The following is a 26983-nucleotide window of genomic DNA, read 5'->3' as shown; positions in this document are numbered from 1 at the left end:
CAGATGAATACCCAAGTAAATACCTCACAGGCCTGCTGGTAGAATTAAATGAACAATGTGTGAATATGTAGCAATATCTGGCACAAATGGCAGCCAAAGGTTTCAACCTTGCTGGGCCTGTTTCTTCCAGTGTGAAACAGGGATAAGAGGATTGCAAATGGTTTTACACTGTGCTTGTGTAAAACAATTCATTCCGTCAACACTGCAGAAATAACTGGGGATAAGGGCAGAACTGGAACTCACAGTTATCCCAATAAGAGCCCAGTGACCTTTATTCTGTCTGGAGTCCTTAAGCAAACAGGTAAAACAGGAGCTAGGGCTATCTTCTGATACTCAGGCCATTAAGAAAGTGGGGAAGGAATGTTATCTGGTGACTCCCATGCAACACGCATGCACACATACACATACACACACCCCAACCACTAATATCTGTTATTTTATTATTTTTTTAAAAAGGTTTCAATACCAGGCCCCAATGCATGCAAATCAATGTCTCCATCATTGTCAGATGACCAGCATAATCTGCTACCACAGACTGTAACCTGGTAAAGAGACCACTTCCTCACTTTGAGACCCAAGCTAACCATATGAATGTCCAACCTACCACATGGCTCATGATGACTCAGGTACATTTTAGTATCTGAACAGCAAAAACACATTGAGCTGCAAATACACTGAGTAGGTGTCCTTAGTGTATTAGACAGGTAAAAATACAAACAAGGCATAAAAAGGAAAAGCCAAAGTCTTTTCCATATATGATCTGTTTCTAGGGCGATCTGCCAATGCTATATCAAGAACTTGCTCATTTTTTGATGGAGGGTACCATTTATCTTGAAGGACTGCAGGAAGGGTGAAATATTCACGAGTCAAGAACTTGAAGTTATAGTTGCAATTCAAAGGCCATCTTTTTCCTGATATTAATCTACCTCTATAAATCCAACTGTGTACCTATGTGAATTCTGGGAAATGGTACTGCTGAGGGATAGAATTCTAATTCCTATCACGTCTATGATTATAGGAGAATATAGCCACAGAAGAATTAAATGAAAGGATACATGGAAGAGTGCAGTCATGGAAGAATTCAATCACATCCCAGTGCCTTAGTTCGGTTTAGAATATTGTCTTTTTTTTTTAGTTTTAAAAAATGTTTATGTGCAATGCTCTTAGTTACTTACAGATTGCTACCTATGGTTGATTTCAAGGAAAGGGTATGTTTAGTAAACTAGTTTTAACTGAAACCAACAGCTAATTAAAAGATATATTCTCATAAGAAAAATAATTATGATGAAAAGCAACATTTAGCAGCACTTAGGAACTACCTGCTTTTCGGTGGAGAGAGCTTCCTCCTCTTCAGTCAGACAGAAATGACAGACTGAGCAGGGAGGAGCCATCTATGAAGCCCTCCAGGAGTACAGCATGAAGGGCACGGACCTCAAGGAGAAATGATGCCTGTACAAGGCAGCATTTTAAATGCCTGAATGCCAACTTCCCAAATCTACCATGACAGCATGGTTGGTACTGGCTGACATTAGTAACCCACTCACGTTCCTTTGTGAACAGAACCCAAATGCAACGGGTCTTCCACACACCTTTCACCAACTCCCCATTCCCACATCCCTATACACTACCTTTTCTTTCTTTTTTTTTTAGTACGTGCCCTAGTGGGAACCGACCCCGGGACTCTCTGGTCCGCAGGCCAACGCTCCAACTACTGAGCCAAACTGGCCAGGGCTACACTACCTTTTCATTCAACCCAAAGATCCAGTGGGTGCTAAAGAAATGTAGTGTCAACATAAATACAGATTATTTTTATACCACAATATTTTCAAACATTTTAACAGGAGTCTTTCCAGAATGTAACAAAATGAATTTTAGCCCTCACATCAGTAACCAGTGAGAGTATGACCCAGAGTTAGTTAAGGGGTATAAAGTGACTAGTGGTCAGTTATTGTCCATTAATTAACAAGTTTGTAATTACAGGAACTCTACCCAGAGCTGAGCACACTTGGGTATCATGATGTCAGATGTCAGTTAAGGGTTATGTTCCTGTAAACCAAAGCACCAGAACTAAATTAACATTCCCTTTTTGCCCTTAGTTGGTGAAGAGTTCAAGTACTGCCGTGCTACTAGAATGGTCCTGGGTTGTGCTTCTTCAAATGTTTCAGTTTCGTGATGCTAAACATTGGAAAGAATATATCTCACCAGTGCCCCAGGTCTGGACAGGATGAACAAAAAGGAAAGGCTAATCAACTAGCCTTGGAAACTATTTTGATTTACCTTCTGACATAGGGAAGCTTCTATTCTCTGATAATGTTCCACAAAAGCTTCCTGATCACCAATTCCTAAATTACAGACTGGGTCCTCTTAAAAAAATCCCAGGTACAAGTCATTTTGCCAAAGTTCTAGGAGGTTTCTCTAGGGTCAATTGTTCCAGTAGTCAGAGAGAACAGAGCAACATTTGGGTGGAGACTCTTCTCCTAAATAATACTAGTTTGATCAACCAAAAAGTTTACCACTTCTATTTTCTAAAAAGCTCATGATCAGACTACAGTGATACCTCAGTACTGGGAGTTTAACTTCCTAAAAGAGACAAACAAGAATTTTAACTGAGAGGAAAACACCCTGGTGAAACCTCATCCCCATCACCCTCTCTTAAAAAGAGGTGCTGGGCTCTCCTGGGTCTAAAGTAGTACCTTCCTAGCAATACCACCCCCTTCCATTGCACAGGCAGGATATACCCAGCAGGGCAGAGGAAGATCCAGTGAAAGGAATCCACAGCCTAATGGGGTCAGACTCCTACCAGAGGAGAGTTCAGTTTAAAGGAATCCACCTTGTAAGTCTTAGCTAAAGGAAGGGCCATATATAAGGTTGCATAATGACCAAAGAATAGGCAGGAACAAATGGACCCATGAGGTGCACAGCAGGACCCAACAGAAATGCATTTAGTTATATCTCAGTACTGAAAATTTAAAGTCCCCTCTAAAGGGAAAACCCAATTTACAAAACAAAACAAAACAAAACAAAACAAAACAGGAAAAACAGCAAATGAATGCTGATTCTTCCTGTTCTAGTTCCCATTTTAGTTTTCAATTGTAGTGGAAAAACCTCCAAGTGCACAGCAGATTTCCTCCCCTAACCTGTGTGCACCTTACTTCTCATCCTTCCTCCTTCCCATCAATCTCACCAACCTGCTCCTGCTCCACTGGCTCCTGCCAGGCCCCTAGACCCAAAGGTGCCCTATCTATCCAGTGATCAGCCAGTGCCCCCCTTCTGTTTGGCCAGGGTACGCTTCAGTTCTCTCAGGTTCTCTGTCAGCACCTCCACCTCATCCAGGCGACCACACTGCTTGGCATCAAAGATGTACGCCTTGATGTTATCAATCTGCTGGAGGAGGAGTTCCTCCTCTATGGGCTCCTCACCCTCCGGCTCACTGTCACTGTCCATCTCGAAGGGATTGGTACAGGTGGCTTCCTTGAAGGGGTTGCCAGGAACAGGAGGGCTTGAGGGCCTCTGGTGAGGATGCTCATCTTCCTCATTGAAAGGGTTAGGGGCTGGGCTGTCTGAGTAAGTGAAAGGATTCCCTGCCACTGCCACCACTTCCTCCTCTTCCTCAAAAGGATTGTATTCTTTGAGAATGAGGGATGATTGGCCAAAGGCAGGCTCTGCAGCAGGAGGGCTGGTAGAGCCCTCTGCTGTGGGGCTAGAGAAGTCTTCCTCATCAAAGGGATTTAGGGAGGGCACCTCGTGTTGCTGTGACATGGTGCTCTGGCCATGGAATTCCTGGTCAAGAACTGGGGGCCCAGACCACACTCTGATAGGCTCAAGAGCTGAGCTGGGTGAAGAAATCATGGGAGTTGCACTGCTCTGAACTGGGGAAGAGCCCAGATCCAAAGCATGAGCAAGATGGGTGCAAGGCTCTGTGCTGGGCTCCAGCTGAAAAGGCCTGATTTCTCGGAAGTCCAGAGACCGGGTCCGTGTGTGCAGGGATGCCGCCTGGATCTGCTCCCTTTCTCGTTCCCACTCCCGTTCACGCAGCATCTGCAGCTGTTCCCGCTGCAGGTCCTCCTCCTCAGCCTGCTTGCGGGACAGCTCAATGGCCTTTTCTGTCTGCTGCTGGTCATACTCATCCTGCAACTGCCGCAGGTTCTCCTGTAGGGTGCGTACTTCATCTGTCCGGCCTGCGGCCTTGGCCTGCCTGATAAATGATGTGATGTTGTGTATCTGCTGGAGGAGGGGGTCCAACTCTTCACTCTGCCCCTGACCTCCTGACAACGGGAGCCAGCCCTCAGCCTTTCTCAAGGGGGCAGGGCCCCTTCGAAGGGATGCCACCTCCCCGTTGGCACGATATGGCAGGTCACTCCACCTTTCTTCAAGCCTTCGCTGGGACTCCAAGGAAGCCTGGGAAGACATCAAACCCAAAGAGAAGAAACAAAGTCACCAGGCCAACAGCAGCCACACCATCAGCTGCCCTCTGCATTCTTGCTATCTCTGTATTCATGAGACTCCAAATGCCCACTTCAGGACTAAGAGAGCCAACTGCTGTCCGGCTGGTGTGGCTCAGTGGATTGAGGGTCGTCCCATGGACTAAGAGGTCCCAGTTCGAATCCTGGTCAGGGTACATGCCTAAGTATCAGGCTCCATCCCCAGTCGGGGGCATGCAGGAGGCAGCCGACTGATGTATCTCTCTCACAATGATATTTCTATCTCTCTCTCTAAAAAAAAAATCAATAAAAACATATTAAAAAAAAAGAGAGAGAGAGAGAGAGAGAGAGAGAGCGCGCCACCGCTAAAATCAAACCATGCTTTTGTTTTAGGGCAGAGGTGGGGAATATCTGGCCTGTGGGCAGTATAATTTGCCTCACCAAATTAACCTGACCATATATAACAGGCTAATTTTTAAGTTGATAATGTTGCATGACCCACAAATAATGTTATAAATATTCAAAAGGCCCTAGGCAGAAAAAAGGTTCCCCACCCCTGTTTTAGTGGGAGAGGAGGGACAAACCCTGATTTTCAAAAATAAAATAATAACAGTAAGTTAAAGGATAACATTTTCTCAGTTTTAGATCCACTGACCATAATACTTTTTCCCCCCTTTATTGATTTTACAGAGGGGAAGGGAGAGGAAGAGAGACAAAAAACATCAATGAGAAAGAACATTGACTGGCCTCCTCCTGCATGCCCCGCACTGGGGATTTGACCCAAAACCTGGGCAAGTGCCCTGACTAGGAATCAAACCAGTGACCTCTTGGTGCATGGGTTGATGCTCAACCACTGAGCCATACCAGCTGAGTCATAACACTTGTCTTAAAGCACTCATCTACACTAGAATCTCACCCAGTATTAAATATACGTATTATTTTCTGTTTAATATTGCATATTCCAAAGTGTTCTACAAAGAACTCCCTGGTGTCTGGGTCCTCTGCAACCTGTAATAGAGCGAGAATGCCTGTCTCGGCATTCTGGACGGGAGAAAACCAGTAGAACCTCTGAAAGAAAAATAGGACTCGCAGAGAAAAACAATTCTGATGTCTACAGATGAGAGTGAGGCCAGAACAAAACAGAAGAAAAGTGGAAACTAGCCCTGGCCGGTTTGGCTCAGCGGTTAGAGCGTCGACCTGCGGTACAGAGAGACCCGGGTTCGGTTCCCGCTAAGGGCACATACCTCGGTTGCAGTTTGTCCCCAGCCCTGGTTGGTCGTGCGGGTGGCAACCACTCGATGCGTCCCTTTGCATCGATGTTTCTCTCTCTCTCTCTTCCTCTCTCTCCCTCCCGCTCTGTCTGAACACAAAAAAAGCAAAAAAAAAAAAAAAAAGAAAGAAAAGAAAAGTGGAAACTAGAGAGAGCAAGAGGTTCTGATTTACAATCTCACAGAACCTCTTGGAAGCCTGTGGAGGCCTCTGTGGTTAAAGAGCCCTAAAGAGGAAGCCAGGTGCCAGAATCTGAGCTTTACTCACCTGTCTTTCTAGGATCTTCTTCCTTTCCATCTCCTCCTTCCTTTTCTTTAGTTCCTCAAACTGTTCTTGAGTTGGCAGTGACATCAAACCAAGCAACTTTTCCTATAGGGAGTTGCAGACAATTTTACATTTAAACCTTTTTAGGAAAAAATAAACCTTAAACCCCGTGGTGAGAGTCCATTTAGGCTAAGCCACTCCATCCTTGGACAGTCACATTAATTAGCAGTAGTAAAAAAAAAAAGACTAAACTCCTAAATTGGGCCAGAGAGTCGCTTCCAAATGGGCCTGCCGGTTCCTTATGAAATGATCAATACCAGATATCCTAGTTGTTCACCTTCTCCATCAGGCCTTTTCCCTGCCCTCCTTGTCTAAATTTGTAAGCCTCCACCCCAGCTTCCTACCACCCTTTCCAAGCTTTATGAGAACAGGAATATTGTCTTTTTGCTCATGGCAGGACATGCAGCAGCTAGAACACTGCCTGGGACACAGCAGGCACTCACCAAATGACTGCGGATTATAGCCACTAATCAAAAGGAGAAAGGGCTTAATTCTCTGGAATACAACGTTGGAAAACTAATTCAACAGGACTCTATTAGATCTCTCTCTCATGGAGCTCCAAAGGTGGTTAAATATGACTCTCTGAGGGGCTTTTGAGGTAGAGACAGCTCCTACCTAACCAACTAGCTTCAGTCTGCCCTTCAACAATGAGCTATTTCCTCCCAACCAATGGCCCAGGAAGAGTCCCTTAGGAGCTTATCCCAAGGAAGAAATGCTACGTACATATATATCCATCAGGCAATATTCATAATGGCAAAAACTGGGAATCTGTAAAATTCCCAATGAAAGGGGAATGGTTAAATAAAGGATGGTGTATATGTCAAAGCAGTACTCTGTAGCAGTATTCAAATGACGGTTATTTGAAGACGATGTAAAAAAGTACTATGATATAAAATTCAGTGGTAGAAAGAGAAGACATAAATTCGCAAATATACACTAATTATAACAATTTATATAACAAATGTAAATGGGAAAAAAAGAAGAAAATATACCAGAATAATGCACAATGACATTAGGGACATTAGGATTAAAAGTAGTTTTTACTTTTCTTTGAAATCCAAATTTTTCTCTAAATGTGGCATAACGCATTTATAATCTTAAAAAATAATAAATGTGCAAATAGAAAGTAAACAAGCCACTGGCCTGGTCTGCCTCCTGAATGGCAGAAGAGCAGGGGAGGCAAGTGCAACATTTCTGCCACCCCAGGATGGCTTTACCTGCACAAAAAGTGTAGCCGAGTATCTGATCATCCTCTGCAGCCGCAAAGTGTTTGGATGTGGTGGAGGGTCCTGGTTCAAGCCTAAGGTTAAGATCTTCTTACTGAATTGGAACAAACACATCAATGTAACAAGCACTGCCAGCCTCAGAAACAAAGTCTCTGAGTTGTCAGGCTTGCAGGCTGGGAAGATTTGTGGAGGAGACAGATTAGAGACTCCACTGAAGTCTCTTTGAAGGCAAAGCCTGTTTCTTACCCTTTGGCTGTACCCAAGGCCCCTAACACAGCATAGGATGCATGACAAACACTTGGCCATCGAGGGACTGACCACATGTGCAAGGGCAGCTTCGTGGGTGAGTGACATGGGCAGGCATGGAGTCTGGTGTTTAGAAGAGCTCTGTGCTTGCTTTAATATTCTGCTGTCACTGTCTTAAAATTCTTAATAATTTTGAACAAGGAACCTGCATTTTCATTGTGCACGAGGCCCCACAAATTACGTAGCCATGCCCAGTCGGTGTGGCTCAGTGGACTGAGCATTGTCCCATGGACTATGAGATCCCGGTTCATTCCCAGTCAGGGCACATGCTCAGGTTGTGGGCTCAAAAAAAAAAAATGTAGCCAGTCCTACATGTAGGGATGAAGGATTCCTTCTCTCAGTTCTTTCCCTGAGTCACTGTACTTCCTACACTGCAAAGGGTTGATTTAACCCCAACTACCAGTCCACATTTAAAAAACAGCTATTGCCTTGAAGAAAGAAGCTAGGCTTCCATCCTGGCTCCACCACTTTTGCTAGCTCTGGTGCATTCTCTCACCTATAAAAGGGGATTTTAATCCCTACTTCAAAGGGTAACTTGTAGAATAAATGAGTTACACTATGTGGAAATATACAGTGATATTTCCTAGCACAAAGCTGGTGTTCAATAAACTCATATTCCTTTAATAATAATAATAATGACACTAGAAATCCTTAACCAAAAATTACTGAGATGTGTTGAATGCTAAAACTAATACATTCCTCAGTCTCCTCCTTACATACTGCTGTCACCATGACTCTGGTGAGCCCAGGTCTGCTAGCCACCCAATACCTTATTAAAACAGCACCTCCTCCACTCAAGCAGCAGGTAAGGCATCACCAAACAGACCTTACCTTAAAGCGTCTATTAACTCATACACTTTTTGCACTTCTACTCGAAGGTCATTGGCATGTTCCAGACTGTAGGTTGTCTCTCCAGCACTATAAGGAGAAACCATGGAGATTTCTTTTTTAGGTTTTTAAATTTTTATTTTCAGAAAATATACAGCCAGGAATCATTTTATTTCTACTGTGGAAAAATGATCATGAATTATTCAATATTTAATTGCATTAAGATATATTTGGCTTTCATATGGTTTAGGTATCTTTAAAAAGCTAAATTAGCCCTGGCCAGTTTGGCTCAGCGGTTGAGCATCAGCCTGTGGACCAGAGAGTCCCGGGTTCAGTTCCTGCTAGGGGCACATACCACAAAAGAAAAAAGAAAAAAAAAAAAAGATTAAAACAATATATTTTAAAAAAAAAAGGCTAAATTAGCTTACTGACTACTGAATTTTTTACATTAATTGAGTTTAATTTTCACATTACCGATGGTTTTTACAGCTTATATATTCAATAAACAATTTTTTCATCATCATTTAAAATGACTGAAAGATGAAAGTCTCTGATATGTATGAAATAAGTAAATGTATATTAATTAGAATTAGAACACACACTTTCTTCAAGGAAAAAAAACACATTAATGGCTTAATCACTAATTGTCCACGCATCAAAGTTAAGAAAATAAATTCACATAAAATTTCTGTTTCAATTTGCTAGCAAATATCGTACTACTTAGATGCCATTCTAAGTTTCATCGCACTAACTAGAGAGTATAGCCTAAGAGGACTCTAAAGGTTTAAGGGAGACACAGTTAATTTCTCCAAGTGGCACTTCAGACTTTTGTACATAATGTAATACTCATTCCTTTTCAAAATAAGTACTAATCCACTGGAAGCCTCTTTTCTGTTTGCAAACCCTATAAGAATAGACTCATGCCTAGGCTTTTGAGGACTAGCTCTTTAAGCGCATCGCCAAAATAAATGCAACTTAATCTGCTTTGGTCTATTTCCCCTAAACAATTTCACTATCTCAAGTAAGATGCATAAAGTCATTACTAATGAATTGGTTATACTACATCAGAGCAGAAACACTTGGCTTTTCTCACTCAAAGGCTACTCAGGGACAACAGGAACAATTGGAAAGCTGACCATGGGATCCCCAGTGGTGATATGCAGCACAGCATCATATCAATTGCCCCATGCTCCTGGGTCTCATGAACAACCGTTCCCTACATGAGAAAAGCACTTCGACTCCAAATCAAGAAGGGAGGAGAGGAAGGAACTCTGCCCAGGGTGGAGCAAGGGACATCAGGGAAGGCCAAGGGTGGTCTGACTCTAGTCTCAGAGAAACAACAGCAATTATTGTGTGATTTTAGAATTGTTCATTTACAAATCTGTCACCCCACCAGACGGTTGAATTCCAAGTGCAGTGACTGTAGCTTTTCATTTTTATGCCCTCAGTAACTAGCACATGGGCCAAGCTTAATCAAGTGTTTACTGCAGAGAAGCATTTCAAAAGATCTTGCAGCTATTAATCCAGCCTCAGCATTGGCCACTCAACCCCCCTTCTGAGGCAGTAGCAATTTAAGTTAAACAAGCAGAAAGAACTGCTGTGTTTATCTATTTTGCCATCTATAAAACAGTCCTAGCTGGAAAAATATTGGTGTGTGCTATATTTTGAGGATTCAATAAGGTTGTTTCATTATCTTTCACTGAACAGTTTGCAAAAAGAACACTGGACTAGAATTGAGAAGACTTGTGCTTTATTTCAACATCTCCAAGTCATGTGGAAAATAACAAGGTTGGCCCAAATCTGAAATCTGAAATCACTTCCCCTGGTCACAATCATGCCAACCAACTGCATTTCCCTCAGAGCAACTATCACATCTGGAGTTTCCTTGTTCATTATTTGTTCACTTGGATATGGCTTGTGCTCCCAAAAAATGAAGCTCCACAAGAGCAGACACGGTCTTCACTGTTCATTGCTATAGCCCCAGCACCTAGATTAGTGCTAAGAACAGAGCTAGTGCTTGATAAGCATCCACTGAATGAAAGAGTAAGAGAATGAAATGCACTTAAAGCCTTTTAAAACCAGCCTTTCTAAGGGGAAGGAGTAGGAGTCAGACATTTGGAAATGCGCTCAGCAATGGTAGTTCCCCAAGTGGATAGGGAGGCCCGTTAACCCACAATTATGTCTGAGGCACAAAGTAAAAACCAACAGGACTCAGGGAGAGGAATACCTCGGTAACAATTTCATGAGGAAAACACTGTGTGCAAGCTCAAATTGCCAGGAACACAAGTCTTCTTGCTGACATCCATATAGGAGACAGTCCTGCTCTAACTTCAAACCAATGTGCAGGGACAGGAGGAGGGGTGCTGATTCCAGAAATCTCCAGGGTGGAAAAGAGCACAAGACAGATTCTCTGAGCCATTTTGAGGAGGTATACATCAGAAACATGTGGGGTTCTTCTTCCAACCTACTCACAGAAAGGGCAGACTGAAATTCTTGCTCCGTGAATTGCAGGTAGAAAAGAAAATGGGTCCTTTCCCTGCTGTTCTTTAGAACCAGTGCTAAGGAATGGAATGAGAAAAACTGGGGTCTAGGAGGTGTAAATATAAGGAGGGAGGAGCCATAGGACAAAATGGCTGTGAATATACTAAAAACCACTGAACTTTACATTTTAAAAGTGAATTTTATGGTGTGTGAATTTATCTTCATTAGAAGAAAAAAAAAAAAAAAAAGCAGATAGCAAACTAGATTTGCCCTATGGGCTGATATTTGCCAACCCCTGCTTTAAAGGAAATGCCTGCTCTAAGCCCCGATCCTTCAGTATCACCCTGAAGTGGCACCTACCCAGGCATGAGCGGGAGGCACACTGTTCTTGTTCACCTCCAGGGGCTGCATTTGGCAGTGCCTATCATCAGAGGCCCTTCCCAAACTTGCTCAATCAGAAAAGCTGGGTCACCTCAACATGGCTACAGAGGGCTATAGCAGCGCCACATGGAAAGAGACATGACAAAGATTCTCTGCAGTCAGTCACAGAAGAGAAGCACAGCCAGAGTTAAGATTTTCGTTTTCAGCTACTAAAGATTTAACCTAAAATTCCAGAAAAGAATCACCACAGATTTAAGAAAATAAAGAGGAACAGCTTACTTTAATGATGTTGCCATCCTGATGTATTCAGGAGCTTTTTGGTCAACTTTCTCCATGCAAAGTCGTAATTTCTAAGAACAAAAAAAAGAGGTAATGGTACTCTCTGGGTACAGAAAAGCCTACCCAGAAGTTATGCTGCATCAACAGAGATATTTTTAAAATGTACAATTTTCTAAAATATAAAAATGCAGATAGTTTTTTTGTTTTTTTTACTGTTATCAATTTCCTGATTTACAGACCTACTTTACAAGCAGAAAATCATGCAGGAAGGAAAGAGGAACAAGACCTTCTAGGACACAAGCCAGAGTTTACCAAGGCAGAAAAAGGAATTAGTTGCTACATTCTTTCTCTACCAGGTGATGCAAGGCAACAGCACAAAGCATCACCAGAGCTTACTTCCAAAAAGATGGAAGCAAAAAGCACAGTGGCAATTTACAAAATCAGTTATCAGGTCATGAACTCTACATAAAGGAAAGATAATGGCTATATCTGCAGCTCAGCATGCCTACAGAACTGCTAAAAGGGACCAATTAGTGATCCTCAGACAAATATACACTCTTCCTCTGCTTAGAGTTTTGCATGAGTTGCTTCCTCTGCCAGGGCTCATCTCCTCCTCCCCATCTCTTCCTGCCTCCCTGCCCCATCTCCTCAACTTACAGGTTTCACCTCTCTGACCTTAAATCCCATGTTTTTGAACTATACTATGTTCCTCTCAAAGTAGCCTCTACCAAAGGTGTTCTGGAGTCACTGGTGGTAATGAGAGCTGAGGCATGTGAATGGACTTAAATGAGGAAGCTCTAAGCCAATGGGGAGTTACTCAAACTTATAAAGCCTGGAGCTCCCAAGTGAGTGTCACAGGCCTCTTCAGGTTCACTGTTCACCACCAACTTCAGCTTCTGCTTTCACCCACAGAACCTGTCCACACCACATGGCAACAACCATCCTTTCTCCTCTTGTCCCTGGGCCACCAAAGCCTCCAACCTCTGTTTTCAAAAGGGCAAGAAAGTGAGGGAACAAGTTTGTGGCAACACACCCAGGATGACTCTGTGACTCACACAGGGCCCTAGCTAGGAAATCATACCACCGCCCTTTAGTAGAAACTAAAAATGCGTCAAAGGAACGACTTCCCACATCATTCTCCAAAATTTACATAATGAGCAGCGAGATATGCCTCTCGAATCAGACCCAGGACTGCACACAGTTAAGTCACCTCATAGAGCTTCACAATGTCGGGGGTGTGCTCCTTCTCATCAATCTGCTGCTCTCTCTTGAGCAGTGTGTCCTTGCAATGTGTACAGCAGCGGATCCGGTCATCATCCTTCTCATCCAGGACAGAACTTACACTGCTCACACTGCTGATGCTGCCCCGGCGGGAGCCATGGACACTGTTGGGTGACTGGCTGGGGCTTGTATGGGAACTCAGGGAATCCTTGCTGGCACTGGTAAGCTTATCTGTAAAGCACAACACAGGACAGGCAGCAGTGAGCCCACAGCCTCCAATCACCCCACTGCCCAAGACAGCAGGGGAGTCCATGGATGCTGATGAGGTAAGAGCAGGGTCTGCCTATGAGCAAGAAGGACCCACATCTCTGCTTTCCTGGAGTCAGGTTCCGTGGTTCGAGGGACTCCCACTGCCATCCAGGAAAGATCCGGACAGTCTAGGACAGTTTGTCTTTTAGGTTCTGAGGTCCACTCCCTAGCTTAGCCTGACCACCTACTGCCCCCTCCATTTGCCATGCCTCAGATACAACCCACATTCTCCCTAGACTATCCTGACAGCTTTCCCTACTCCCAAACACCTGACTCCTACACCTCCCAAAGCTTAGTTCATATGGCACGTCCTCCAGAAAGCCCTCCCTCTATTCCTTGAGGCAAAAATGATCTGCCTTTCCTATCAACAGTTCTTAACACATTGCCCTTCATGGAGAACTTTCCACTTTTCTCCCTGTATGACAGGTCTATGTACACCCCAGAGCTGCCCTAGGAATCTGTGACTCTTTGAGGGTAGAAACTGTCTTATTCATACTTGTATCCCTACATATACCACAGGGCCACTTCATAGCAGCTGCCCAGTAAATGCTGGCTAATTAGCCCAAGAGGAGAGAGGTGAATGGTGTCCAAAAAAAATAGCTTAAAATAAAGTCTCAGGTGAGACGGGGAGTCAGTTTCAAAGAGAAAGGGAAAGTATCAAGGTAATGTGTGCCTGGTGGATGTCAGAGCTTGACAGAGGAAGCATCTGCTTCTGCCCCATGTTGTCCAGATGCTCTGCAGCCAATAACATATGCGGAGTCAGCGGAATCCTTCAAGGTTGCAAAACCACCCAAATGTCCTAGAATTGACCAAAAGTCCATGAGACCATCTTGAGCAACTTTTAGCCTGCTAAGATTCAGAGTTTTGAACATCTGGTTCCATCTAACAATTCTCAAACATGTCTTCTACATTCCCCCAAATATTCTGTTTGCTCATCCACTAACCTTCCACAGGGCCTTTCCAAATTCCATGCTATTTACTTTACCTAAGAGGCCCTCCTTCCCCATCTCTTTGGAATCCTAGCCATCTATCAAGGCTCTTCTTGAACATCACCTCTTGACCCTAAGGAGCCATGTTCTCGCTCTCCCCCAGCCTCCACAACACTCGGTGTCTCTCGTATTACAACATTACAGTCTGTTCTATATTACAATGACTGTTTGACTTTTATCTCAAAGGAACGGATTAGCCTGCTGCTCATTTTTCAAGACTCTGTCCTACAGTCTCCTCTCAAAGCCTCACCTGCCACTTATAAACAGAGCTGATACAGATTTGGTCAGCTCTCCTGGGTGCCTGATGCAACTTCTCTCATCGTACTTATCTCTTTATACAACATTTATCTTTTTGTGAGTCTATATCCTTTGCTAGATGCTGAACTCCTTGGGAAATTGGACAATGCCTTATAGGGCAAACATGACCTATAAGCCAAGTCCAGGCTGTTTTTGTATGGTCCTCGAGCTAAGTATGGTTTTACATTTTTAAAAGGTTTTAAAAAAAGAAATTTCAGAGACCATATGTAGCTCATAAACCCTAAAATATTTACTATCTGATCTTTATGAAAACAGTTTGCCAACTCCTATTGCAGAGACCTCATTGTAACCCTGGCCCCTAGCATAGTGCCTAGCTTGTAATGAGCTTCACAAAATCAACAAGTGAATGAATCAAGATCCCAAATGCCAATAATTTAAACAAAAAAGTTCAAAAATTACCCAGTGGTGATTAGCAAACAAACTAGTCTGAGGAGATTAGGGTCCAGGGTCCTGCTTCCATGTTACCTACTTGCCAGGGGAAGGCTGATGAGCTCCATACATTTCTTGCACATAATAGACCCACAGAGGCGGCAGTGGTGGCGGCGGTTGCGGATGCTAAACTTATTCCCACAGTCCGGACAAAAAGGGACATCCTGGTCATTGACCCAAGGCACCACAGACTTTTCTATTGCTTTGAGAAGAACAAAACAAATAAAAAAGCAAGCCATTTAAAAAAGAGATTTGGTCAGGGAAAAAGATAAATAGAATAAATGTGAGCAAAGTTCTTAAGTTACCTCGGATCTTAGCCGACTCGGTATTTGTTCTGTCAAATGCAGTGAGCTGACAAGAAGGAAACAGTGTCAAATGGAATTAATCAGGTGATGGATACACTTTCCATAGGCAAGAGGCATTAAGCAGAAATTACCATATCTTAATTTCTCAAGTCTCACCTGTCATCCCCAACCCCACAGTCACAAAAGCAATTTCACATAAGATAATCTAGAAGGCACATCCCCTTTTTTTTTCTTTTTTTTTCAAATTATTTATTTTTGTTACAGATGTTTCTCCTTTTGCCCCCACTGATACCCCCCATCCACTCCCTCCCTGCCCTGTCCCCAGCTTTGTTGTCCATGTCTAGTGTTCACGCATACATGCATATAAATTCTGTGGTTTATCTCTCCCCTCCACCCCCTCTTCTGGAGATTGTCAGTCTGTATCCCACTTCCACGTCTCTGGGACTACCCCGTTCCTCAGACTATTATGTTCATTATATTCCACAAATAAGTGAGATCATGCAATATTTGTCTTTCTCTGCTTGGCTTGTTTCGCTTAGCATAATACTCTCCAGGTCCCTCCGTGTCATCTCAAAGGATAAGAGATCTTTCTTTCTTACAGCTGCATAGTACTCCATTGTGTATATGTACCACTGCTTTTTTATCCGTTTGTCTACTGATGGACATTTGGGCTCTTTCCAGATCTTAGCTATTGTAAATAGTGCTGCTACAAACATGGGGGTACATATATTCTTTCTGACTGGTATTTCAGGCTTCTTAGGGTATATCCCTAGAAGTGAGATCACTGGGTCAAATGGCAGTTCAATTTTTAATTTTTTGAGATAACACCATATTATTTTCCATAGTGGCAGCACTAGTCTGCATTCCCACCAGCAGTGTACAAGAGTCCCCTTTTCTCCACACCCTCGCCAACACTTGTTGTTTGATGATTTGTTGATGGTGGCCATTCTGACAGGTGTGAGGTGAGACCTCATTGTTGTTTTAATTTGCATCTCTCTGATGATTAGTGACGCACATCCCTTTTAATGGCCCACTTCTAACCTCTTTATGGTCAGTCAGCCCTTTAAGCAATAACCAGGGGTAGGCAAAAATGTGATGAGGTGGCTCCTGTGAGCAATGGAGAACTCCCAATTCTCCACAGTCCTCCTGGACAATTAAACTAGCCACATATTTCCATCCTGCAAAGTATACATAAAGAACTGTATCTGGCCCTGGCTCAATTGGTTGGAGTGTCATCCCATACACCAAAAGGTTACAGGTTCTACTCCTGGTGAGGGCACATACCTGGGTTGCAGGTTCGATCCCCAGTTGGGACACATACAGGAAGGCAACCAATCAATGTTCCTCTCTCAAATCGATACTCCTCTCTCACATGGATGTTTCTCTCTCTCTCTCTCTTGAAAAATCAATAAGCATGTCCTTGGGTGAGGATTAAATTTTTAAAAAAGAATGGTACCTGTGGTTGTTACCATGCCTACCACACAATCCAGCTTATATACAATAAGCAGTTCTAGGGTCAAAGTAAAACAAAGTAATTGTGGCATGAAACACCCACTGTCATACCAGAGGGCAAAAAGGCCCAGCCAAGATGATTCCATACTACATGATGACTCAGATGAGTTCTCCTCACAGACCTAGTCACCAGCTTCTCTGTTTGCCAAGAAAGGATTTCACACACTATGCTCCACTGTGTGATTATGCAAGGTAGAGAGGCTTCCTCAGAGAGGAAAAGGAAAGAATCCAAAGACAGAAAGGTTTCCAGTAGCCACAGGGGATTCACAGGAAGGAAAGGGGGAGCTGGATATGTGGCAAGTCTGTCAACCTCAGCTATTTATTACCTTCAGTAAAATCAGCCAGGATAAAATTGTCCACCACATGCTCTGTACCTCTCTAGGTGAGGCGTTTCTCTTCCAGCATCAGATATATACAATACACATAATACATGCTGCACAAATGTAATTTTTCCCCCCAGAAAATTTATACTTGCAGAAAAAAAAGTATTTTAAAACAACAAAATTTACCTTCTCCAACCTAATTATTAATTTATTGACTTCAACAACATAGTGGTCAATCCTGGCAGCTCGGTGTTTTTTGAAGTCAGAGAGATGACTTCTCACAGCACCTAAAAAGAAAGGAGGTGTAGAGATATATGACTTGCCATTTCTCTGAAGAAGCCTCTCTACCTAGCCATTTATCCTCAATACATTTTAAAAGCAAGTAAAAATTCTAGGGTTTTAGAGTCCTACTAAAAATTTAAAAACTAGGAAAGCGTCCACGTATCTTTTCTTTTCTAACTATCCTCTTAACATCTAATTAAAATTTACTTCCAAGCCTGGTTAGTGTGGCTCAGTGACTGAGCGTCGACCCATGCACCAAGAGGTCACCAGTTCGATTCCCAGTCAAGGCACATGTCCAGGTAGTGGGCCACATCCCCAGTGGGGGGGCATGCAGGAGGCAGCCAATCGATGTTCTCTCTCATCAATGTTTCTATCTCTTTCCCTCTCCCTTCTTCTCTCTCTAAAATCAATAAAGAAAAAATATCAAGAAAAAAAATAATTAAAAAAAAAATTTACGCCCTGGCTGGTTTGGCTCAGCGATTAGAGCATCGGCCCTCGGACCAGAGTCCCAGGTTCGGTTCCCGCTAAGGGCACATGCCTCGGTTGCAGTTTGTCCCTGGCCCTGGTTGGGGTCATGTGGGTGGCAACCACTTGATGTGTCTCTCTCGCATGGATGTTTCTCTCTCTCTCTCCCTCTCTTACTCCCTCCTGCTTTATCTGAAGATGAATGCAAAAATGTCCTCGGGTAAGGATAAAAATAAAAAATAAAAAAAATTTACTTTCGAGCTCAGCTGGTGTGGCTCAGTGGTTGAGCATCAACCTATACACCAAGAAAAGGTCGCCAGTTCGATTCCTGGTCAGGGCACATGCCTAGGTTGTGGGCCAAATCCCCAGTAGGGGGCATGCAGGAGGTAGCCAATCAATGTTCTCTCTCATCGATGTTTCTCTCTCTTTCTCTCTAAAATCAATACAGAAAAATATATTTAAATTTACTTTCGAGTTCTTAGGAGTGACTAAATATTAACTTCTAAAATTTGCCATTCACTTGATTTTTCCATAATTTGTGACTTCCTTCAATTGTTGAAACAGGCAAGTTAATCAGAAAATCACCTTGAAAATTTAGCATTGGCAATCATGAAATAAGCTATCAAAAAGTAAATAGGATTCACATGCCTGAAATTTCTTTCATGCTTCTAATTGGCTTTCAGCTGTAACTTTTAATTATATGTAGATGTAACTTTCAATTACATGTATATAGTATTATTTTTAAAGCCATTTCCTCCTGCCTTGATGAAAATGTTTCTACTCTCCAATATGGTAGTCACTAGACACATGTGGAGATTGAGCACTTGAAATGTGGCTAGTGTATGGCTTAAGAACTCACTATTAATTTTATTTAATTTTACTCACATTTAAATAGCTACATAGAGTTAGTGGTTATCATATTGGACAGCACAGTTGTAGAACTTTCCTCATTCAAAAAGACACAGCCCTGGCCAGTTTGGCTCAGCGGTTAGAGCTCGGCCCATAGACCAGAGAGTCCCGGGTTCGGTACCCGCTAAGGACACATACCTCAGTTGCAGTTTGTCCCCGGCCCTGGTTGGGGTCATGTGGGTGGCAGCCAGTCGATGTGTCTCTCTCACATTGATAATTCTCTCTCTCTCTCTTCCCCCCCTCTCTACTCCCACTCTATCTGAAGGTAAATGCAAAAATGTCCTTAGGTGAGGATTAAAAAAAAAAGACACATTCTATTGTGGCACTGTAAGAATATGGTAGAGGACTCTGGGTAAATACTTCCTATCTTAGAGCTGTTTCCTCATCTAATAATGAGATTGAATGTCACTATGCATTCTATCTCACAAGATTTTTTTGGAAAGGTGAACAAGAAATGAATATGAAAGTACAATGAAGCACTATGGGGAATCATTATCCATTACACAGACAGAAAATATTATATTCATGGTTGTTATCATTCAACAGCTGAAAGACATGTAAGATTAGATAGTTCAACTCTGTATGGCATGATCTTTTTGATAACAGCTTTACTGAGATATTAGCCACATACATACAATTCACCATTTAAAGTGTACAAATTCAATGTTTTTAGTATATTGAATTGTGCAAACATTACCAAATACTTTATTTTAGAATATTTTCATCACTTCAAAAAAGATGATTATTTTGAAAGTAAGTATATGATACCATAACTATGTGTTTCAGAAAATTAACCGCACAAACCAGTGCCTCTCAGTAGGCAGTTAATGTCCTACGTGAAAGGAGACAGGAATGTGTGTGTGGCTGATGTCATGGACCTGGATCCCTACCCCAGTTCTATGGTTTCCCAAATGTTTGACCCTGTTTGCATCCCCATGGGGTGCAGTAAGGATTAAATGAGAACACACATGGAAAGCATCTAATGCAGTGCCTAACACAAGGCAGATACTCAGCTCATTCTTGTCCATTTTCTCCCTCCCATGAGGACATAAGGTCCACAAGAAGCTTAAACCATTCTGGCCTACTGATGCCTCCTCAGCCAACTCTTAAGACACTACCAAGAACATAAAGATGCTCAATAAACATTTCCTGAATGAATGAAGAGAATTTCTTACCAAGCTCCTGGGGTTCCCACATGTAAGGATCAACCCCTCCATAACTGAAAGACTCATATCCTTGGGTCCCTGAATCTGCTCGGTCATCTCCTTCTCGTTTCAACAGCCTGTTCTTTGCTTTTTTAGCCTTCTGGACAAGACCTTGAAAAATGGAACGAATACCATAAATGATTTCATGAAGAACACCCAGTAGAAACTGGGAGGAAATCTCAAAACACAAGAGTTAATTCTGCTTTGTATTAAAATGTTGAAGAAAATTGTGGATCTCAAATAAAATGCAATAATAAGCATTCAACCACTATATTACAAATACCATAGCAATCAATCCATTTGCTTGTCAGTATTAGCAGTAAGTTAATTTATGCAGCCAATATATAGCTAAACTACTGCTCATTGCCAAATGTAAGAGGTCTATTTAATAGAAGTGTTAAAAAAATCAAATTCAGTGAGGGAACCAGAGTGATGGAAGTTTTTTCCTATATCTTAACTGGTTACATGAATATATACATTTTTCAAAACTCAGTGAACTGTACACTTAAAAACATATGTGTAAACTATACTTTAAATAAAACAAAGTTTTTAAAATCAAATTCTACAATACTAATTTATTTACCCTAGGGACTCATGAGCAAACACTTCTTGTTCACCTCCAGGATGAGATTCAGCCAAACCATCATCCCTGGACTGTTGTTCTCGATAATGCTTAACTGTACATAGAGTTCTTTTTCCTCTACTCACTTACCAAATGTATGTGTAAGAATATTGACAAAAAGCTTCAAGAAACAGATATAACACCTAAAACATAACACAAAGAGAACTAAACTTGGTAAAAAGAGAACATGAATGTTTCCTGAATTAATTCCTTGTATGTCCCAGGCACAAAGCAAAGTACTTTCAAATATGTTATGCCAGTTCATGCTCACAATATGAGGCAGGTGATAGCCCTACTTACAAATGAAGACATGATATCAAAGGGGGGAAAGATCACAGAGATTACAGGCACCAGAGTTAGAACTGGAAACCTGATGTATGAAACAAGAACCCCAGTTCTCCACAGCCAGCTCTCATTTGAAAACTGTGCCTCTGCAGAACAGGGGTTCAGCCACCAGAGCTGAGGTGAGAGGACCTGCTGTTAAAATAAAACATCAATCAACTGGTGGAAAAAATAATTCTCAATTCTAAATTGTTCTCGTTAATGTTCTTAAATTTTGGGTGACTGTTATCCCTTTCCGCCACTAGAATCCAGTAGAAAATATCAGATTTAAAATAATAGGATATAATTTCTTTTACATTTACTAGATCAATACTTCATGGAGTTCCCATGATTTTGAAGTGTTCTGTCACTTGAATAACATTAAAAACATGCCCATAGCCCTGGCCGGTTTGGCTCAGCGGTTAGAGCGTCGGCCTGCGGTCCCGAGAGACCCGGGTTCGGTTCCCGCTAAGGGCATGTACCTCGGTTGCAGTTTGTCCCCGGCCCTGGTTGGTCGTGCGGGTGGCAGCCACTCGATGTGTCCCTTTCACATCGATGTTTCTCTCTCTCTTCCTCTCTCCCCCTCCCACTCTACCTGAACAAAAAATAGAAAAATGTCCTTAGGTGAGGATAAAAAAAAACAACAACATGCCCATAGTTTTTCAAATGTAAATACAGATGTGGAAGGGCTTAGCAGGCAGGGGGTGAAATTAACAAGGTTAGAGCAGTGTCTGTTAGACATTCAGGCTAATAAGCAGATTCTGATTATTAGTCATTCTGGGATGGCTTTTTCCAACTGAAAAAAATAAGGTCCACCAGAACTAAAGGCAGCCTCTAAAATATATTAAAGTAGTCTTTCTTAATAACGGGAGAGGAAAATATCTGATGTAACAAAGGGTCTAACAGGAAATTGGAGTTGGCAAACACCAATTCATTTTAGCAAACAAGACTACAGGCAGTTCATCCCATGTAACCTTTAGGAGGCATAGAAAAATGCCTGGAAACCTTCCCAGGGTGGGCGTTGCCCTTTCAAGAGAGGCCAATTAAGAACAATCCCATATGTTTTTAAAAGCACTTACAAAGTAGAAGCCAAAGTTAATTCTCAACCACCTTTTCTTCTACCTTACCATAAATGTTCTAAACTAAAGCTGAACCAGGGTTGGGGAACCCACTGACCACTTTTTACTAATGACAAGTTTATATTTTCTTCTTTAAACTGCCCCTAAAACCTGAAACCAAGGTTCACTCTTCTGGTTTTAACATTTCACTTGCTTAAACCAGCAATGTCATAAAATTTCTAAAAAATCAAAAGACCAAATGGAGAGGTGATCTGCTTTTCAAAGAATTTCTCAAAAATATTTGATATCCATATTTAAATTTTTATTTTCCTGATTCTAAAACACAGAAAAGTATAATATAATTAAAGATTCCTTCCTGTCCTGGCCGGTTTGGCTCAGCGGTTGGAGCGTCGGCTTGCGGTACAGAGAGACCCGGGTTCGGTTCCCGCTAAGGGCACGTACCTCGGTTGCAGTTTGTCCCCAGCCCTGGTTGGTTGTGCGGGTGGCAGCCACTCGATGTGTCCCTTCACATCGATGTTTCTCTCTCTCTCTCTTTCTCTCCCTCCCGCTCTATCTGAACAAAAAATAGAAAAATGTCCTCGGGTGAGGATAAAAAAAAAAAAGATTCCTTCCTGACTACAGATGCTTAACTCCATCTCTTAATTCTTCTGAGGTAGAGATAGGGGGAAAAATGGAGGGAGGAAAAACAAGTGAATACTTTTTAAGTTTCTTTCACAAGGAACAAAATTTCCACTCTAGTATTCTCTAAATAAATTACCATATCTATTATTCCCTAAATAACTTAAACATTTTTTTCCTCTAATAAAAGGGGTATTATAAAAGGACTCTGAGGACATTCTATAACCTCTCTAACCACTGGCCTCAAAGTCTTAGTGATATCACAGTATATATGATCCAGTTCAGCTGACACTAAGTCTGGACACTCATTGAAAATCACAGAGGCCCTTCAGATGTTCAAAGAAAACTTAGATAATCTGTTGGTTTGTTTTCAAGCCGCAGTACATGCAGTGATGCCATGTGGAAAGATTAGCATTAGGCTTAGAGATGTTAGAGGACCTGGGTTCAAAGCGTAGCTCTGCCAATTCCTGTGTGACCTTGAATAAGTTATAAGACATCTCTAAGCCTCAGTTTTTCTCTATAAAATGAGATCAACCACCTTGCTGCAGAGTTGCTGGGAGAGTCAAATGAAATAACATATGTAAAATAACTCTGACAACTGTAAAGCGCAAATGCTGGGGTTGGGAGGGCTTCCTAATAGTTATGGCTCTGCACCAGCCTCTACAGCCAGAACCCACCTGGTCCATCACAGCCCTTAGTATTTTGAAATGTTTTACATTGTCATGTTTTTGGATAGAAGTTGTAAGTGTCGATGTTTTCAGCAACTTTTTTTTTCTGAACTGAAAAATGTGACAAAGAGTGTGACTATTTGATTACAGGATGCATGGGACTCATGTGTAAAGACCAAAGTACACTTAGGAATATATGATCATTCCTTTCTCCCACCCAACAAAGATCTATGAATATAGCATTCAGATCTCGACTCACTGCTTTCAGAAATGATACTAGCTATAAGAAGCAGGTTAGCTGGATCACTAAAAAGTCAGTGCCAGTCCGGCTGGTGGGGCTCAGTGGTTGAGCACTGACCCATGCACCAAGAGGTCACTGGTTCAATTCCTGGTGAGGACACATGCCCAGGTTGTGGGCCCGATCCCCAGTTGGGGGCATGCAGGAGGCAATCGATGTTCTCTCTCATTGATGTTTCTAGCTCTCTCACTAAGAATCAAAAAAGGGGGGAAAAAAAGTAAGTTCTAAAGCAGCAGCATTGTATTTAGGGATTAGAATCTGAAGTCCAGGAAATGAACATTATGTATAGTCAAAATTACTTTGAAAAGTTTTTGCAACTCTCCAGGACCCAAGTCCTTGGAAGCTCAAAAACAAAGTTTTAACTTTTGGGGTTGTTTTTCCTTGTTTTTCAACTCCTTTTCCTGGGCTGCAGAGGACAAGGTCTAGTTGAGGAAAGAAGGATGGCAAGAAGGTTTGAATCTGTGACAAGTACATGCCTCTACTTTCATAGCAAAGGAAAGGAATTCCACTTCAAAATCCTCTTAGGTTGGCAGTTAGCTAATTACTTAATTTATTTTTAATTTTTTTTTTTTTTTTTTTTTTTTTTTAGAGATAGAGGAAGGGAGAGAAAGATAGAAACATCGATGTGAGAGAAACATTGATCAGCTGCCTCCTGCACACCTCCTACTGGGGATAAAGCCCACAACCCGGGCATGTTCCCTGACCAGGAATCAAACCGAGACCTTTCAGTCCATGGGAGGATGCTCAATCCACTGAGCCACACCAGCCGGGCAGCAATTACATTATTTAAACAGTCTAACAAGGGACAGCAGAGCACAGTAACTGTGTTTATTAGGTTCAAAGCCTAATTGTGTAACTCAGGCAAATTATCTAATCTCTCTGTGTCTGACACCTTCATCAGTAAAACGGGGCTCATATACACGTAGCTATTGAGAGGATTAAATTATGTTAATATATGGGAAGACTTTGAACAATGCCTGGCACATGGTAAGCACTAGATATATACTTGTGACTATTATTATTAATTTATGATTATCATGTTCTGGTGACAACATGGAAGCTGATGATAATTATCCCATGAAGTTAAAGCTCCCACTAACAGAATGGAATAAGCAAGATTCTCTCCTCTTACTTTTAATTTGACTTTTGACATCATGGTCTTCCCCGGAGTGTTCTTCCTCATAATGTGACTGAAGCTGATAGAAAGATTGCAGGTCCTTTAGGCACAAAGGGCAGAGGAAGCCCTCCCGCACTTCCCCTGGGTCATCCAGAGAAGCCATGGGAGTATCCCTCTCAACCCCCACAATGCAGGGGCCTCATGCCAAGAGTCAGCTTGATTCCTCCACAAGGAACAGGGCTTCCGCAGCATCAGCTTAACCAAGCAGCACACAGATGATGGGGAAGTGGCATGATGGCCCTGGATGAGGATTCCTCTCTGGAGCAAGAGAAACCTTGAGAAAGGAAATAAGAGAGAGGGAAAAAGCCAATCAGGCAAATTAACAGAAATTGAGAATTTTCTTTGTGTTTTTTTTTTTTACAATTCAATAAGGGTCTTTAATGTTTGCTCAGTACAAGTTTAAGAACACAAACTGCTTTCTCAAATCCTTAGATGAAAACACAAAACCTAAGATATGAGAACATCAGTGGACGATGCCAACTCAATATTAAGAGGAAGACACATTCTTGAAGATAAGAAAGGAAAATTCAACTTCAACAGCAAACGCAATACTAAGGAAATTCTCTAACATTTGTTCCAAACGGTCCAACTTCATAAGTTGTATACCACAGGGAAAATGTCTGAAGTACTTATGAACAAACAGAGGTTTTTCTTTGACTCTCTGTATCTTGATCATTTCTTCAACCACATATATTGAGCTCTTGCACCTATGTCAAAACGTAACAATGAAAAAAAGACTGTGTCAGCTCTAATAAACAAAACAGAAATCAAAGGGAACAAAAATTCCAGCCTCAGTCTAAACAGGAGCATTAGAAACCTAGTGATCAAAAAGAAAATTTTATTTTATGTCTTACATTTGTAGAGCACTTTCTCTCCGATGCACTTACTAGATTTTATAAACCAGTAAGTGAGAGTTGAACAGGAAGCCTAATGTTCTCACTGCTTCAAAAATAAAAAGACTTGGTGCTGAAACAATTCAAGGCTTAATAAGTTACATTTTCAGTTTTACTGGCCCATGGCAAAGTCACTTCCAGTGTCACCTCAGAAAGACTCCCAGCCATAAGAAGAACTCAGAGTTCCACAAAAAGCAGATAAATTCCTCCCCAAGAGCTTGAGGCCAGAAACTACAGCAGAGAGGGAGAAGGAATGTATGACCTTCAGCTTTGGGTGAACTTGCCTATAGGGCCACTGAGGAGGGACTGCCTGGTCCTCAAGGCTGAAGGGTGACAGTGACCCAGAAAATAAGCAAATGAAAGACCAGGCCCCTGTTTTTTTCCTTCAGCTAAGAAACCCAATGAATATATATAAATAGATCTCAGCCCCTTTACTAGGTAGTCACTGAAACAGCAGCTCTAGTCCACCCCCTCCTCACCAGTGGTTCACCTGAGCTTTAACTCTGACAACCCCTTCCTTTCCAGTGCACTCACCCTTAACAACTGCAAGTCACTCATACACACACACACCCATACACCCACACCCTTCACATCTCAATCCAACCTCAGTTCCTCAAGGAAATGCCTCTCACTTGATGGGCATTCTCCCATCTGACAGCCCCTGCACGGATCTCAAGTTCTAGTCACAAGTGTATAAAGTGGCCGAATACATAAAACTGTAAGCTCTTTGAGGGCAGAGACTATGTCCGTTTTCCCCACCATCATATCCCATATCCCCAAGGTCTAGCCCAGTGCCTGGCACAAACCACGAAGAAATTCAATAAAACTCTAAGACCATATAACCAAACATACACCATAAACCAAAGAAATCTACCACAAACCACCAAGCCAGACCGCACAACCATCACGTATGTAAGCCCTCACTCTCTAAAACATGGAAAAATAAAATCTACCTATCTTGCACCTGCACCACCAGCCTGATGCTACGCGACCACACACCGGTTAGACTACACACCACACAGCCGCACTCCTCGCGGCCTCAAAACCCTCCGCAACACGATCATGCACACGTCGCAAACCCACACAACACGAAAGACTGAACCCGACAGAGCAGACATGACAACTCCCCACATCACACAGACACCGCATAAAACGCTACAAACAACTCTACACAGACTCAGACCCAAACACCACCACCCGGGAGATGACCCCCCCCCCCCCGTCAGCCACACAACTGTACACGCACCACATCAAGGCAAGCACACACGGGCGGACAGTGCGGCCCCACGGCCACAACGCCCACCGCGCAAGTCACACCCACCACAACCACACGGTCCCACCCCAGCACGGCTCGCCGGTCTCCATGCCTGCGGGAGGCGCGCCCCAACCCCTCAGGTCAGGCCGGGCCCTCTCACCGGGTCGGACTTTCGCGGGCTCGCAGGACTGTCCAGCCCTCCGCTCTGGGCCTCCGCGGTTTCTCACACCGTAGCGGACACCACCTCCCTCGGCTGCTCGGCGCTCGACA

At 42.6% G+C, this 26983-nt stretch overlaps 1 protein-coding gene across 1 annotated transcript; it reads right to left on the bottom strand.

Annotated features, from left to right (window-relative positions):
• Positions 1–425: 425 nt before the first annotated feature.
• RBSN (rabenosyn, RAB effector) lies at positions 426–26983 on the bottom strand. The gene is made up of 12 exons (XM_036266983.1): positions 26874–26983; positions 24521–24839; positions 19753–19893; positions 17108–17208; positions 15087–15132; positions 14822–14983; positions 12726–12967; positions 11516–11586; positions 8378–8464; positions 7232–7334; positions 5958–6059; positions 426–4398 (listed from the first exon to the last, which is right to left on the bottom strand). Exons 2-12 carry the CDS (start codon positions 24666–24668, stop codon positions 3253–3255), a joined length of 2349 nt encoding a protein of 782 aa, XP_036122876.1. The 5' UTR covers positions 24669–24839; positions 26874–26983; the 3' UTR covers positions 426–3252.

This window comes from Molossus molossus, unplaced genomic scaffold, assembly GCF_014108415.1.
Source record: "Molossus molossus isolate mMolMol1 unplaced genomic scaffold, mMolMol1.p scaffold_m16_p_18, whole genome shotgun sequence".
NCBI lineage: Eukaryota > Metazoa > Chordata > Mammalia > Chiroptera > Molossidae > Molossus > Molossus molossus.
Note: the sequence above shows the minus strand (reverse complement) of the source record. Positions and strands in the feature narration are given on the sequence as shown.

Bases quoted from the DNA above. Each gene is read 5' to 3' on its own strand.
- RBSN (XM_036266983.1), bottom strand. From the start codon at position 24,668: ATGGCTTCTCTGGATGACCCAGGGGAAGTGCGGGAGGGCTTCCTCTGC. The intron at 15,133-17,107 runs GTAAATTTTGTT...CCTTCTTGTCAG, and splicing joins TAATAATTAGGTTGGAGAAG to CTCACTGCATTTGACAGAAC. The intron at 11,587-12,725 runs GTGACTTAACTG...TTTTGTTCTTAG, and splicing joins ACATTGTGAAGCTCTATGAG to AAATTACGACTTTGCATGGA.